Source organism: Pithys albifrons, chromosome Z (genome assembly GCF_047495875.1).
Source record: "Pithys albifrons albifrons isolate INPA30051 chromosome Z, PitAlb_v1, whole genome shotgun sequence".
Lineage (NCBI taxonomy): Eukaryota > Metazoa > Chordata > Aves > Passeriformes > Thamnophilidae > Pithys > Pithys albifrons.
Window position 1 is genome coordinate 17,865,928 of NC_092497.1, and position 13,399 is coordinate 17,879,326.

At 36.0% G+C, this 13,399-nt stretch overlaps 1 protein-coding gene across 1 annotated transcript in view; it reads left to right on the forward strand.

Moving 5' to 3' along the window:
- The window catches only part of ITGA1 (integrin subunit alpha 1), a 74,319-nt gene extending 63,499 nt beyond the window's left edge, over positions 1–10,820 (forward strand). The window contains exons 25-30 of the mRNA XM_071580918.1: positions 1,525–1,638; positions 3,156–3,260; positions 4,371–4,475; positions 5,328–5,420; positions 5,969–6,085; positions 6,881–10,820. Coding sequence (XP_071437019.1) covers positions 1,525–1,638; positions 3,156–3,260; positions 4,371–4,475; positions 5,328–5,420; positions 5,969–6,085; positions 6,881–6,925 — 579 coding nt within the window. The 3' untranslated portion in view covers positions 6,926–10,820. The remainder of the gene's footprint in view (positions 1–1,524; positions 1,639–3,155; positions 3,261–4,370; positions 4,476–5,327; positions 5,421–5,968; positions 6,086–6,880) is intronic.
- Positions 10,821–13,399: the final 2,579 nt, after the last annotated feature.

A 13,399-nucleotide genomic window follows, 5' to 3' on the forward strand; every position in this document is an offset into this window, starting at 1 on the left:
AATCATGTGTAAAAGATGGGCTCTGCTGTTGTGAAATCGCTGCTGGACTGCTATAGGTGGCCCTACAACCCCCAAAATAAGAAGGACGTGTATCTGCTCAAGGCCATGAAGATGATCAGAGGGTTGGAGCACCACTCCTACAAGGGCAGTCTGGGACAGCTGGGAATCTTCATCCTGAACAAGAGAAGGCTATGTGGGGACCTCTTTGTGGCCTTCCAGTACCTAAAGGGGACCTACAAGAGAGCTACAGAGGGACTTTTCACAAGGGCATGTAGTGATACGATGAGAGGGAATGGCTTCAAACTGAAAGAGGTTAGATTTAGATTGGATATTAGGCACATAATAAGTGGGAAGGCATTGGAGAAGTTGGGGATGGTCCTTCTCTTGAAGTGTTCAAGGCCAGCTTGGACAAGGCTTTGAGCTACCTGGTCTAGTGCCCTTCCTGTGGCAGTGGGCTTGGAACTACGTGATCTTTGAGGTCTCTTCCAATCCAAACCAGTCCATGATTCTATGAATCTGTGACTACAGGCCCAGCCTAAATTTTCAGTAGGACTGAATTTACTTATCTTGAGAACATCCTTGTTTCCAAGTGACAAAGTCCAAAACTGGATAAGGATCCCATATAAAAAGCATAAAAATCTCTGAATCAATCAATTTCTATCTGTAAAAAAATGGACCATGGGAAAATTCTTACTCTCACCAAATAGCAAGACAAAGGGCTTTTTTTTATATTTTAACCCACCAAGTGTTTCACTCAGCTTTTTTTTAGTCTAAAAGCTCAAATCCAGTAATCTTAAAGCTTTTGTTAGTATTTAGACATTATTCATCTAATTTACAAATCTTTGCTTTCTAAGTGGAAACACTGCTAGATTTATGATTTTGTAAACAAAACTCCTCTCTGCAAGCAGCCAGTCACAAATTGTAGCCAGAAGAAAAAAGCTTAAAAGGTTCTTGAGCATTTTTTACATTTGTCCACTTCAGAGACAAGATCACCAATCCCCCTGCCAGCAATGCTACCTAGATATTTCTCCATCCTCAGCCACAGTAAGCCTTTCCAGAAACAGCTTACAGATATATCCTGTCATCTTCTCAGAGGAAAGCAGAGAGAGGAGCAGTTACCTAACCGTACCTGGGGAGGAACCAGCAGAAGTCACCACTGATACAGTGGCTGATCTCCCATGTTAGAGCCTTTAGGTCATTTATTATATAGTGAAATAAAATTACATTTGATTATCTTCTGAGATGATAAGAGGACATATTAAGCAAGATAACAAGAAGGAATTCATGTCAAAATGGCCCCTTTCATCCTGTTACTTTGATTTTCTTCAATAGAGCATTGTATTACTAAAACCCACAGAAGAATGTGTCTGCAAATTCACAAGAAGCTGTTCTCAGAGGAGTAAATGACTGGAAATCTACAAATAAAAAAGAAAAAAATAAAAACTCAGGAAATGAAACAACTTACAATAAAATAGTAACAAAATAAGGAAATAATTAATCAAAACATTTTTCTTTTTTTAATAGATTGAAAAAGGTGAACACTTTCCAATGCCGAACCTCACACTGCAGATCTTTTTTCCCAATATAACAGAAGCCAAGAACACTCTTCTCTATCTCACTGCATTGTCACATACCCAAGTAAGCTAGGAATTTTTGTTTTTATGATTAATTTAAATTTTGAATTTATGTTATAAGGAAATGCAAAATGCAAACATTTGGGATTACACCTTGCTTCAAGATAGATACGGCTTTTAGTTTAAATAACAAGATGCTGGTGTTTTGAGTATATACAGATGTGCATAAGAAGACAGAGAGAGAAATTTTCTTAAAAGAAAACAAGCAGATGTAAAATTGTATTGAACAATGAGTGGATGATAACAAGGCTGATTTGTTATATTGCCAAGTGCTGGGATGTCCTGACCAAGATACGAGCTCAGATTGTCTCCTCTGTCAGCAGTGCTGATTGCAAATGCTCTAATCCTGCTCTGTACATCCAGACCTCAACATCCTATTCAGTTCACTTCTTTTGGTTACTGAAATTAACCTTCCTGCATGTCTGCTCTCCAGCACTAGCAGTCCTCTGGCTTCTTCCTTCTCTGGGGCACTGAGACATCTTGAAGGGGACGGTATGTCATGTCTTTCGAATGCTCTTCACTGCAGCTCTGATTTGAATTTTTCAGTTTCACGCCTCCAGTGCACCTGTAGACCACAATTCTAGCAAATTCCATAAATCTAGATCTGTAGATATTAAAACTAGAGCTATGTCAATAACTGGATGGCTGAACAACCCAAATATCACTAAGTGGCAATCCAAACTCCATTTTTTATTATCTTCTGATCATAGACACACAAATGTGCACCTCTCTCCAAATACTTACCTTTAAAACAAAACAAAAAACAAACAAATATATTTAAAATACAAAACAAAAATTTTGTCTTTTCTTCCATTCTTTCCCCTGTTATTTTCACTCTTAGGCAATCACCCCATTTGCCACAAGTTTGCTTTTTAATATGGACATAATGCATTTACTGCTTGCTACACCCTGGTGATAATAGTGTACCAAAGTGCACTGCAGGGGATTTGTAATCCTTTTATGCTAGCAATGTGAAGGTCAATGACCTGGCTGAAAAAAAGCTGATTCCCTCACACTGAAGACACCAAAGTTACCCAGCAGCCTGTGGAGGAGTCACAGAGATCTAGCAGTGCTCCAGCATCCGCTCCCCCTCCCTGGACATTGCATCAAAGGATTCTGCATCCTGCACTTCACCTGACAGTCTGCTTGCTATGGCAGAACCTCTGTGGTTTTTCATGCAAAAACTATTTAGCTCTTTCAATGATCAGCTCTTGCTGGTTCATGTAGTGGCCATCTTGCAGGAAGCTCTTGTCTGCTTCTACAGATGTTTAAGTAGCTGCATAGAATTTACATTAGTTTATCTCATAAAAATTTAATTTGCTGTTTGAATAATACCGCAATACGTACACCATCTCAATTTCCTATTCTGCATTCTTGCAATACGCTGGTCTATCGCATTTAGTGGTTAGTAAGCATAGTTGTTATTAAATATTAAATAGTAATAATTTTGGCTTGTTTCCAAAGCATCTTTTGTAACACATTGCATATTCAGACAGTAATTATTTGTGTTTCTGCTAACAGAATGCCGTCTGCCAAACCAGTTACCCCATAGATCCCTTAAAGATTGGCACTGGGAAACCATTTGTATTACCAAAAATAAAAGAACCTACAAAGGATACAATTATGGTAAGCCTAATTACAGTATTCATATTCATCCCAAATATTAACTTGGATTTTGGAGCTGAATACTTCTACAATAAATGTAAAAAAACTTCCCTCAAACTGTATCCTGTGGAAACTCACTTTGTCTTAATAGCCTAAAACTCCTTTTTTATATAGAATAACTATAGTTTTTTATTTGATTACAAAACTGTATATGGAATTGAATTTAGATGGTTTGGGGGGTTAGTTTAAAAAGTATGTAAATAACAGTAGCACATTTTACAGCTGAATAAATTTTCATCAACTATGTTCCCAATGTAATTAATAAATAATAATATTTTACATCACCCTTTCAGCTGTTTTAGACACCCAATTGAAAAGATATTCAAATGCTAACATGCTGATCTGATAGATTTTCCATGCAACTGTAATTGATGATCCTATTTGGAAAGGATTAGCTTCTCACATTCGATGAAAGAGTTGCAAATTGACTTTGCTGCCATAGCTATATTGGCATGTCAGGGGGAAAGCATCCTCAGCACAGAGGTACAAGTAGAGTTTTTGGTGCGAACAAAACCATGTCATAGAAGACTATTTTGCCATGCTTGTCATATTGCTTCACAGAGGTGATAAAAGTCTAGGCTAAGCAAGTATTTCCAACTTGTTACAACATAATTCTGCTGTACTCTCAGCTAGCAAGGGATACTGGGAAGTAAAAATACTTAAATTTTCACACACACATCCTGCCCTACTTGAAAGAGTCAGGTATCCCACAACTTGAAAAACATTGCAGAAAAGCCATAGCGGTGTTAGTAGAAAAACACTTTGCTCTTACAGAATGTGCTTCCTTTAGGAGCTCTGTAATGCCTTTTACTGTGTAGCTGCAGTGACAGATTTCTCAGGCCTTGCCAACCTGCAAAAACTGAGTCTATTCCACCACAGCATGAATATCTCAATTGGTTTTATATACTGCAGTGTCATTTCTACATTTTTACGTTAAAAGCTGCAGTAATGAATATCAGTTTAGTACTGGTGTCACAGCAAGTGATCTGTATATATAGTAGTTTACATGTTTTTATTTTAATAGTGTGAGGAGTTTCTTCCTATTAATTCATGCTGGTGCCCTTTAAACAGGACTGTGATACATATAGCTGTGCCTCTATTATTTGTGCCCTGGTCCCATCTGACATATATAAAGTGAATGTTTCATTAAGAGTATGGAAACCTACCATCATAAAAGTAAGTAAATCCTATTTGTATTCAGAATACTTTTGGATTTGAGAAACTTAAGCCAATGTTTCTAATGTCTATTAAAGTTGTATCTTCTATTTTCTTGATTGTCCGCTCTAGTGTTTGAAATAGTTTCTTTTGCTATTTTAAAATTTCCTTAAAACTATGTCACATGCACTTTCTTACCCTCAAAGTAAGTTCTTATAATTTAGCAGGAATTTCAAACCACAGTAACAGACATTCCTCACTTATTCTGTACAGATAATCCCCCTTTAATAGCTACTTATGTGTCCACAAATTCTAATTCAGTATATGTAAGGAGGGGTACATAGAAGCACATATTTTTTAGTAAGTTTTAATATGGAATGATTACTCAAGTCTAGAAAGGACTTTTTAAATCAAAAATAGCAGAGGAGAGAGAGTCCACTTCGGAGCACACTTCAATATTGTCTGATGGTTACAATGACCTGAATGTGGTCCATTTTGCTCAGACAATAAATTTCTGATACTGAAAACCTGTTTTGTGTCTTTGTTTTTCCTCTGGAAAACAACAGCTCCAGAGGGGAGATACAGCAGAATTTTAGAAAGCCCAAATCTATCTCTATGGCCATAGTAGTAGTCTTCCAGGATTCATTAACATTTCTTCAAAATCTCTGCAATCTACCCTTTCAAAGCAGTATTGCTGTCTTGCAAACAGTAACATGTGTGCGGAAGATGACATACATGAGCAGTTTGACTGACTTTAACATTCTTCAGCATCTCCCAAACCATTAAGTTCTTCCCTCACCCTTCTCATGCTACAAAGCTTTCCACTTCAAAATAGGTAATTACAAACCATAGTAATTAATTCCCTTCTTCCAGGCCAGTATTCACAGCTTAACCCTAGTTGTGAAAGCATTACTTAGGAGTGAGAACTCGTCATTGATTTTGAGAAAGGATCATCAAAAACTGGAGGTAAGAACATGATAACTGATGTATTTTTCTTTCATAGGAATGCTTTTTTGAACTATAAACTTGGTCTCTAAACTCTTAAGTTAATTCAAACTCCTACATGGTCACATTTATTTAAATGTGAATATTACTTATTTCTGTTTAGTTTACACAAGATATGCCTTGTTTAAAATCAAATTAGTATCTACACAGCCTTTTAAACTCATGCTTAGCTCCATCTTTCAGGGAGGCAGGTCTTGAGTGAGGAAGATTATATTAAAGGAACTCCATAGCATATACTTCTGTTGCTCATGGTTTTGGTCCCGTATCCTTTAACAGTGACTACTGACTTGTAGCTGGGACACCCTCATGACATGAATGCACTTAGCAAGTGCAAGATACTGTATAAGGACAGGCTTTCATGTTGGATTATTTTCTTAACTTGTTAGTATAAGTTTCTGTAGCTAAAATTAATTGGTACTCTGGAAAATCACCGCATACTGATCACTGCTGCTCCTTTGATATTTTAGAAGGACAAATTATTTATTGCTTACATTCTGAATACTTTGCAGACCATGATTAAGATTTCCAAAGAACTCCCACCGGGTACAGTCCCCTTATGGGTAATCCTTCTGAGTATCTTTGCCGGACTCTTGATTCTTGCACTGCTTATATTTGCTTTGTGGAAGGTAAGCTGCATGTTCTTGTCTTTGTGAAAATAAACCCATATGCTTAAATCATCCGTCATTTCCTGCTCATAACAACAACCTCACAGACAACAGTATTAACTAAAAAGTAGTGTGAAATCTTGTAGAAATAACAAAATGAATAATAACACTATATTTTTTCTGATGTGTAATGTGCACTGCTATACAATTGAAACCTGTATCGCCATTATGTTATGAAAAGAAAAATAGGAAGATATTTTAGTACAAGTAAGGGTTTATTTAGGGATTTTCCTATTACTTTTGGCTGTGGCCTTTGATAATCAGGTTTTCTCTATATGCAACACATGATAGGTCTGTGGTATAAGTCTTGCCACAAGTGGGCACTCTTCTCCAGGCTAAATATTTAGTTCGTGTTAGAGGGTTTTAATAAATATTTAATTGTGTTAGACGGGTACAGTTTATAAATTTAAACATGCATAATCACTTGAAAATTTTGAAATTGTAAAACAATATTTTATTTATTCAATTGAGTACCAAATATTATTATTAAACATTTTAACCTTTGACAATATGTGAGCATAATAATGATTTAGCAATCTTTCTAGTATATATTATCTGTACTCCTTTTCTCTGCTTTCATGACATATCTCTTTAGTTTTTTCATTTCAAGAAAAAAATGTAGTTCAGTGATAAATTATTAAATAACTTTTTACTGTGTTGAAAGTATTAAAATAGTTGTAAGAATCAGCAAATGAATGTGACCAATATGGTTTGTATGTTTTGAGTATTTCTTAGTTCCTTTCTTCTTTTCTGCAGGCTGGATTTTTCAAAAGGCCACTAAAGAAGAAAATGGAGAAATGAGGAGCGGGAATAAAAAAGAAAAATTTTTGCTCAGGTCTGCCTCCAAAATATTACTGTAAAATTATAAACTTAAATGCAGTGATTACAATGTTTTTTAAACTGTGGTGCATCAAATAATTCCAAGTAGTAGAAAACAAAAAGCAAATCAAGCACACATGCAAAAGAATGATGTGAAGAAAGAATAAACAACCTTACAGCATTTTGTGATACTCTAGAATATATTTTTAAGTGTTAGTCATTTTTGGAGAGTAACTGAGTTTTCAAAGATTCTAATGTTTTTTAATACTGAAAATGTTTAATCATATTTTTATATACCTATGTATGTGGAATTATTTTTCATTCCAAATTACACAATGTGTCAGCTTGTGTATAGTAATTCCAGTCTTTTTTATTGCGTTGCAATTTTCAAAAGAAAAATTATCACTTTCAAGATTTGCTGTTGTCAGTTTTGTGAAAGCAGACTGTCAGTTCACAAAGCAAAGCATGCAAACTTTGAATGCACCAAATACTGTAATATAGGTGATGCAATGACAATTCAGAAGACAGAAGTACCTCCAGAATTTTGGGTGACAATTACTGAAATACCTTGGATTTCACTTTCTGTCCATTTTATCATGTCCAGCTGAACCCAGGATACACCAAGGAAGAGATTTTTATGGTCAAGTGGACCATAAAGGATTGATCCGTTCAATTAGATAATTGTTTGAACTTGAAATAGATTTTTGGCAGGCCTAAAAATGTATGTACAAAACATTCAAGCCCATCTGATTGCACACTGTACTCAAATATGCAGGAGCACAATTGCAAAAAGAAATACCAATATTTATGCAGAAGATGTTTAGAGGCACCCTGAAAGTTTGACTCTTGCTCTATATCTTGGAGTAGCCAGGAGGGTGCTTCATGAACTGTCATTGTAAATTTATTGTGTAGCTATTTAATCCAATGAGTTTAATGTGTACAAAATTATAATTAACAAAAGAGCACAAGTAGAAAGTTCAGCACTGGTAAGCTTTTTCTAGTATAAGTCACACCTCATCTTTATTACTTGTGAGTTTAAGAAGTGGTGAAGAATTTGCATACTAAATAAGCACTTAAAAAATGATGTTTATTTTGTGTCAAAAAGTAAAAGTTTATATGAGAATACACTGAAATGTAGATAGCAAAAGGTTTCTTTAAGAATTTTTTTCATTTTTATTTAGATCATTCAGTTTTCTGCTTTCTTTCACATGCTTCTGTTCCTGGGTCTTTTGTCTGTGCCTCGTCCCTGAGAGTTTCCTATATTACTTGCAGCCACATAAAATTAACAGAAGAACAAGAAGGCACACTGGCAAAATGTGATGCTGTCTCAGCATGAGGTGACTCAGTATTGATTTCCAGTAGATCATAAAATGTTGAGGAGATGTACTAAATTTTATAAGATGTACTTGTTTGCAGGAAACCTTTGACTCGCCAAGGAAGCCAGGAAAATTTGTTCCTCCTCTTAGGACAAATATAATTGAAATGAAAAAAAAAAAAAGAAAAAAATTACTATTTTCCAGAATGTTTTTGCTTATCACTGTCTTCATAGTAATAGGTTAAAATGGACTAATAAATCTTGTAAATACTTTTTTTCAAGAAGTCAGCATAGATTTGGTTGATTGCGCTAGCAAGTACAACTCTGAAAATGTGCCAGAAGATGTTTTACAGCTTGAAAGATGCTGTCACTCTTCAGTCTCTTGTGTTTAGTTCCTACATTAGAGAAAGAAGTTATTGGGACAGGCTAGGATTTATGGGAATGCAACAGGTAGGATTAAGTTTGAAAGTGTTTGCAATTTCTCCTTGTGCCTGTGGGAAAGGTGGTTTTTTTCATAGCAGCAGTCTGCTGAAGGTAGCAGTATGACTCAGAGGAGAGGGCAAAGCTCTCCGTGGGAACACTGTGGGTGGTTGTTCTTTACAGAGCCTGGGAGAGCCACTGAGTCAGTGGACTTGCTTACTGTGCCCCTGTACACAGCTGAAAATACACCCTGTCTGAAGGGGTGTGTCAGCTGCCCTGGTTCTGGGCACAGAAGAAAGACATGAATGGAAGCAAAAAATGATGTAGAGGAATTGTGGGTAGAATCCCTGCTTCATTTATTGTGAAGGAAGACAAAAATCTTCTTGTTGAACAGTGAAGATAAATAAATACTCATAGCTGTGTTTTCAGTCCTAATGAGATGCAGGTTTTGTTGTAAGAAAAATCTATGATTTTGCCAATCTATTTGAAATATTTAAATGCATTTGAATGCCTCAGAATTGTAATTTTTTTCCTTATACTATCTCTGAAAGCACAGCTGCATTGTTAACCTATTATGGTTTTTAAAGGAACAGCATTATGAAGGAATTTTGACTCACCTATGCACACTTTTGATAGCAGAGGAAATACTTGTATTTATTATTATTCATCCAGTTTGTTAACCATGAGGTCATTTTTCCTGGCTTCATAAAATTATTCAAATGTTTTGCAAAACACACATAATTCTTATGCCGCATATTTTAAAGTGTTTCACTCTTTAGTTATGATAAGCTGTTAACCAGTGCTTTTCATTTTTCTCATGACATTTCATGTTTTAAGCCTAATTGAAAAATATGTAAGTCAAAAGAACAGTCTATTTCCCTAGATAAAGAAGTTATCAATGCAGAGTATATTTAACATCAGTGTTCCATTTGTTTTAGAGCTGCTTTGCACTGTAAAAACAGTAATAGGCTTCATATAACCACACTGCTTTCATCTTTGATGCTTTCTCCTTTTTCACATCTCTCCTATTATTATGGTTTCAATTATAATATCTATTTAAAATATAAGTATACATGCATACATATAAGTATGTAAAGGGGATAGCACTATAGCACATTATTCTTACACAATCCTTAGCGATTAGTAAAATCGCTATTTTTATTCATAATAACCTTTCCACACAGCACTGTCAGAGCAGTATTTTACTGCTTTTCTTGATATACAACAGAAAAAACCTACTGAAACAAATATTGCAAACATCAGGAACATCTCACTGAAATTTGGCAGGCATAAAGAGTGTCATGACAGCATGTAATCTATTTTGTTCCTAAAAATGGACACATTAGGTTGTAATGTGATTCTAATAACTAATAAGCTAAATATTTTTCATTGAATTAAAAGCCTGTAAAAAATAGTAAGATTAAGAAACAAAAGTTGTTTCTCCCAGCTCAGTTTCTAACTTCAGCACTGAAGTAGGTAACTTCATGGGAATGGACAAGCTACTTTTCTGTAGCATAGAACTTCCCCTGGAAAGGAACAAGGGCTTTAAACAGTCACTCCTGCTTCAATTTCCGGTTGTTCTAGAGGTTGCTGATCCCATATGTAATTTCGGAAGACTTAGGAAACAGCATCTGCAGTAGAGCAATCTCCTGGGGCAGCTGCTTCTTTTCCTCTGCTTGTCTGGTTTCATTCTAGGTCGTTATGAGCCATTACTCCAGACACAATCCACCTATTCTGCCCCCTTACCTGAGCCCTTGAGTACATATCCTGTGCTGAGTCATTTTGAGCATGATATTCCTCTGCTTCAGACCTTGAGTCAGGGGAATCCACCTTACACTAAAGCCAAGGGCTTTCATCTCACCTGGCACTGAGAGCCTGGAGTTAGGGGTATACTCATATAATGAATTCCTTATAGTCTAATTGGTTAAATTTTTTGAATTGACTATTGCATAGATGATGATCCATTAAAAAATAAAAGCAGAGAAGATAATCAGAATGCACTGCTGTCAACTGTACCACTTAACAGGAATAAAGGGGGATTTTCATACTTTAGAAAATAATCATAACATTCTGTGCAGTATTTTCTTTTTCCTGTAAAATTATTCCATGTGCTTTATTGATTAAAAAAATTAAGTCTAACAAGCCTCTTGTGTAGTTTATTTGCTTTTCAATGATATAAAGGTGTCTCAGTATCTAAGAACAAATTCATGTACCTGTCAATAGAAAGGCATTGCAGAAAAAAGCATTCTTGCACAGCAGAACACCAAGGAAAGCTTGAATGGGGTCAAGCTGCCAGAAACACAGTCATTGGTTGTACAGTTACTGTCATTAGCTGTATAGTATATTAGATGTATTGAGTTTGTATGCATGTTTGAAAGCTTTATAGAGGATCATATGACTTCCTCACACAGAGTTGTTTCCTTGACACTAAATAAAAGTTGAGTACACTTTAATTCTTACAACTATTCTTCATGTACATTCTTCTGAACAACTTATTTCTGTGATTCAGTCCATGGTCTCGCGTAGTTGTAAATGATTCACATTAACTTCCATAAACCCAGTAAATGTTTATATCAAAACTTCCTAGAAGACAAAGATTACACTTTTTATATTACAGTTAACTCTGAGAAAACATTACAAAACATATCATAACTGTTACTTCATCAGAGACTACTTTGATGGTGAATCACAATTCTCTAACAGCAACATCCTGTCAAGTCATGGGGGAATGCTTACCAAATGTCCTATTCTGTATATATCTGATCATTAAGAGTTTGCTGGACATTTTCCAGGGGAGCATTTCAGTGAAAATTGGGAAAAATCCACTTCAATTTCTATTTGTTTGTTTTAAATTGCTTTTCAATGAAATTAATAACTAGAATCACTTTCTCACAGCAAGAAGTGTAATATTATGGGTGATTTGCACAGAAGTGGAATTACAATTCATAGCATTTGTCAGAAGCAGCCCTTAACACTCCATAGTTCAGAGATAATAGCATAGCATGGCATAGGTGTGAGCCCTGTAAGAATGAAGAGTCATAAAGATTAAAACTCTTATGAAGCTTTAGTAACAACTGACTGATACCACAGTTTAGACAGCACACCTGGATTCTGTTTAAATAAGTGAATGATAAAATATCTATTCTTAAAGAAATCACATTTTAGTCACAAAGACCTGACACCTCAGAGATAGTGGACTTCATTAATTCACTCAAAATAAAAGTGAGTAAAAGACCTTCAGGCAGATTTTTCTTCTGATCCTAGCACAGTAGGGAATTGAGATACTTCCTTGCTTTTTGTCTCTTGTGCACTTACTCTTCTGCCTTTCTTCTCTTATCAGATTCTGAGTATTGTGAGAAAGGACAGACATTCCTCAAGAGCTCACTGAATGTTGCATCTCCTGGGGATTTTCAAGGAAATGAGGGAGGGAGCAGAAGTATTCAAAGTGAATTGTACTTTCAGATCTAGAGGATAAGTTTTCTTGGCACACTCACTGTTGACTTTCAGCAGTGGTGATACCACAATTCTCCGTTATGGTTCAGCTTGATTTGGTACTGGAAGTTAATCTTTATTGCAAAGCTTCACATACCTGGTTGAGTATTACTTATGGTCCTTAAGGTTTATTCATGTTAAGAGTATCATTATTCTTCCTCCAGGAGTAAAGAAATAGGATCTCTTTCTCTAGTGAAAGTTTCTTTCACATCATTTTCCATTACAAGACCTTTTCAGCTCATACTAGAGGAAGAGAAACAGGATCTCCTCAGTTTTCCCTGCAAAGCACTTGAAGTTCAGTGACAGTAGACATACTGTGAGAAAAGTAGATTATTTTCTTTCCTTCTGAGGATCACATGCACACAGAAACCTTCCTGAGTATTCTCATTTCATGGCCCAAATTAATATCCATTAATAGCTCAATTTCTTGTTAGTCAGTTCTTGAAATCTCACTAACAAAGGCCTACTACTCCAGCCTCAGCCATTTTACTCTGTGCCAAAACAGATGCTATTATGTCTCAAAACTTCTAGGATTCAGCTAAAATTTCCCATGACTCTGTTAGCCAGGGGAAAAAAAAAAACAGTTCTGATGGAATTGGTATTGAAGGTTTTGAGACTCTCAAGTACCTCACAAATGACTGAGTTGCTTTTTTCTGTTCACAAGAGGGATCTGCCAAAATTAACTAAGAGTCACTGACTTTTTTGTCAGGGATTTCCAGTATTTGGAAAACTGCCTATAGCTCTCAGCAAACAGCTATTCGCAAGAATAGAGAGATATATATGCCTTATAAGATACCACTACAACATAGTTCATAGAATTATAGAATCATAGAATCATTAAGGTTGGAAAAGACTTCCACAATCATGGAGTCCAACTTTGATGGAACACCAGTGTATCAACTCAACCATAGCACTAAGTGCCACATCCAGTCTCTTCTTGAACACCTCCAGGGATGGTGACTCCATCACTTCCCTCGACTGCCCATTCCAATGCTTAACCATCCTTTCCATGAAAAAGTATTTCCTAATGTCCAACATGAATCTCCCCTGGTGCAGCTTGAGGCCATTTCCTCTTGTTCTGTTGCTTGTTACTTAGGGAAAAAGACTAACCCCCACCGAGCTGTAGAGTGGTAAAACACCCCCTATGCCATTAGATGCTTCATGTAGGACTTGTGCTCCAGACCATTCCCCAGCTCTGTTGCCCTTCTCTGGACATGCTCCACCATATC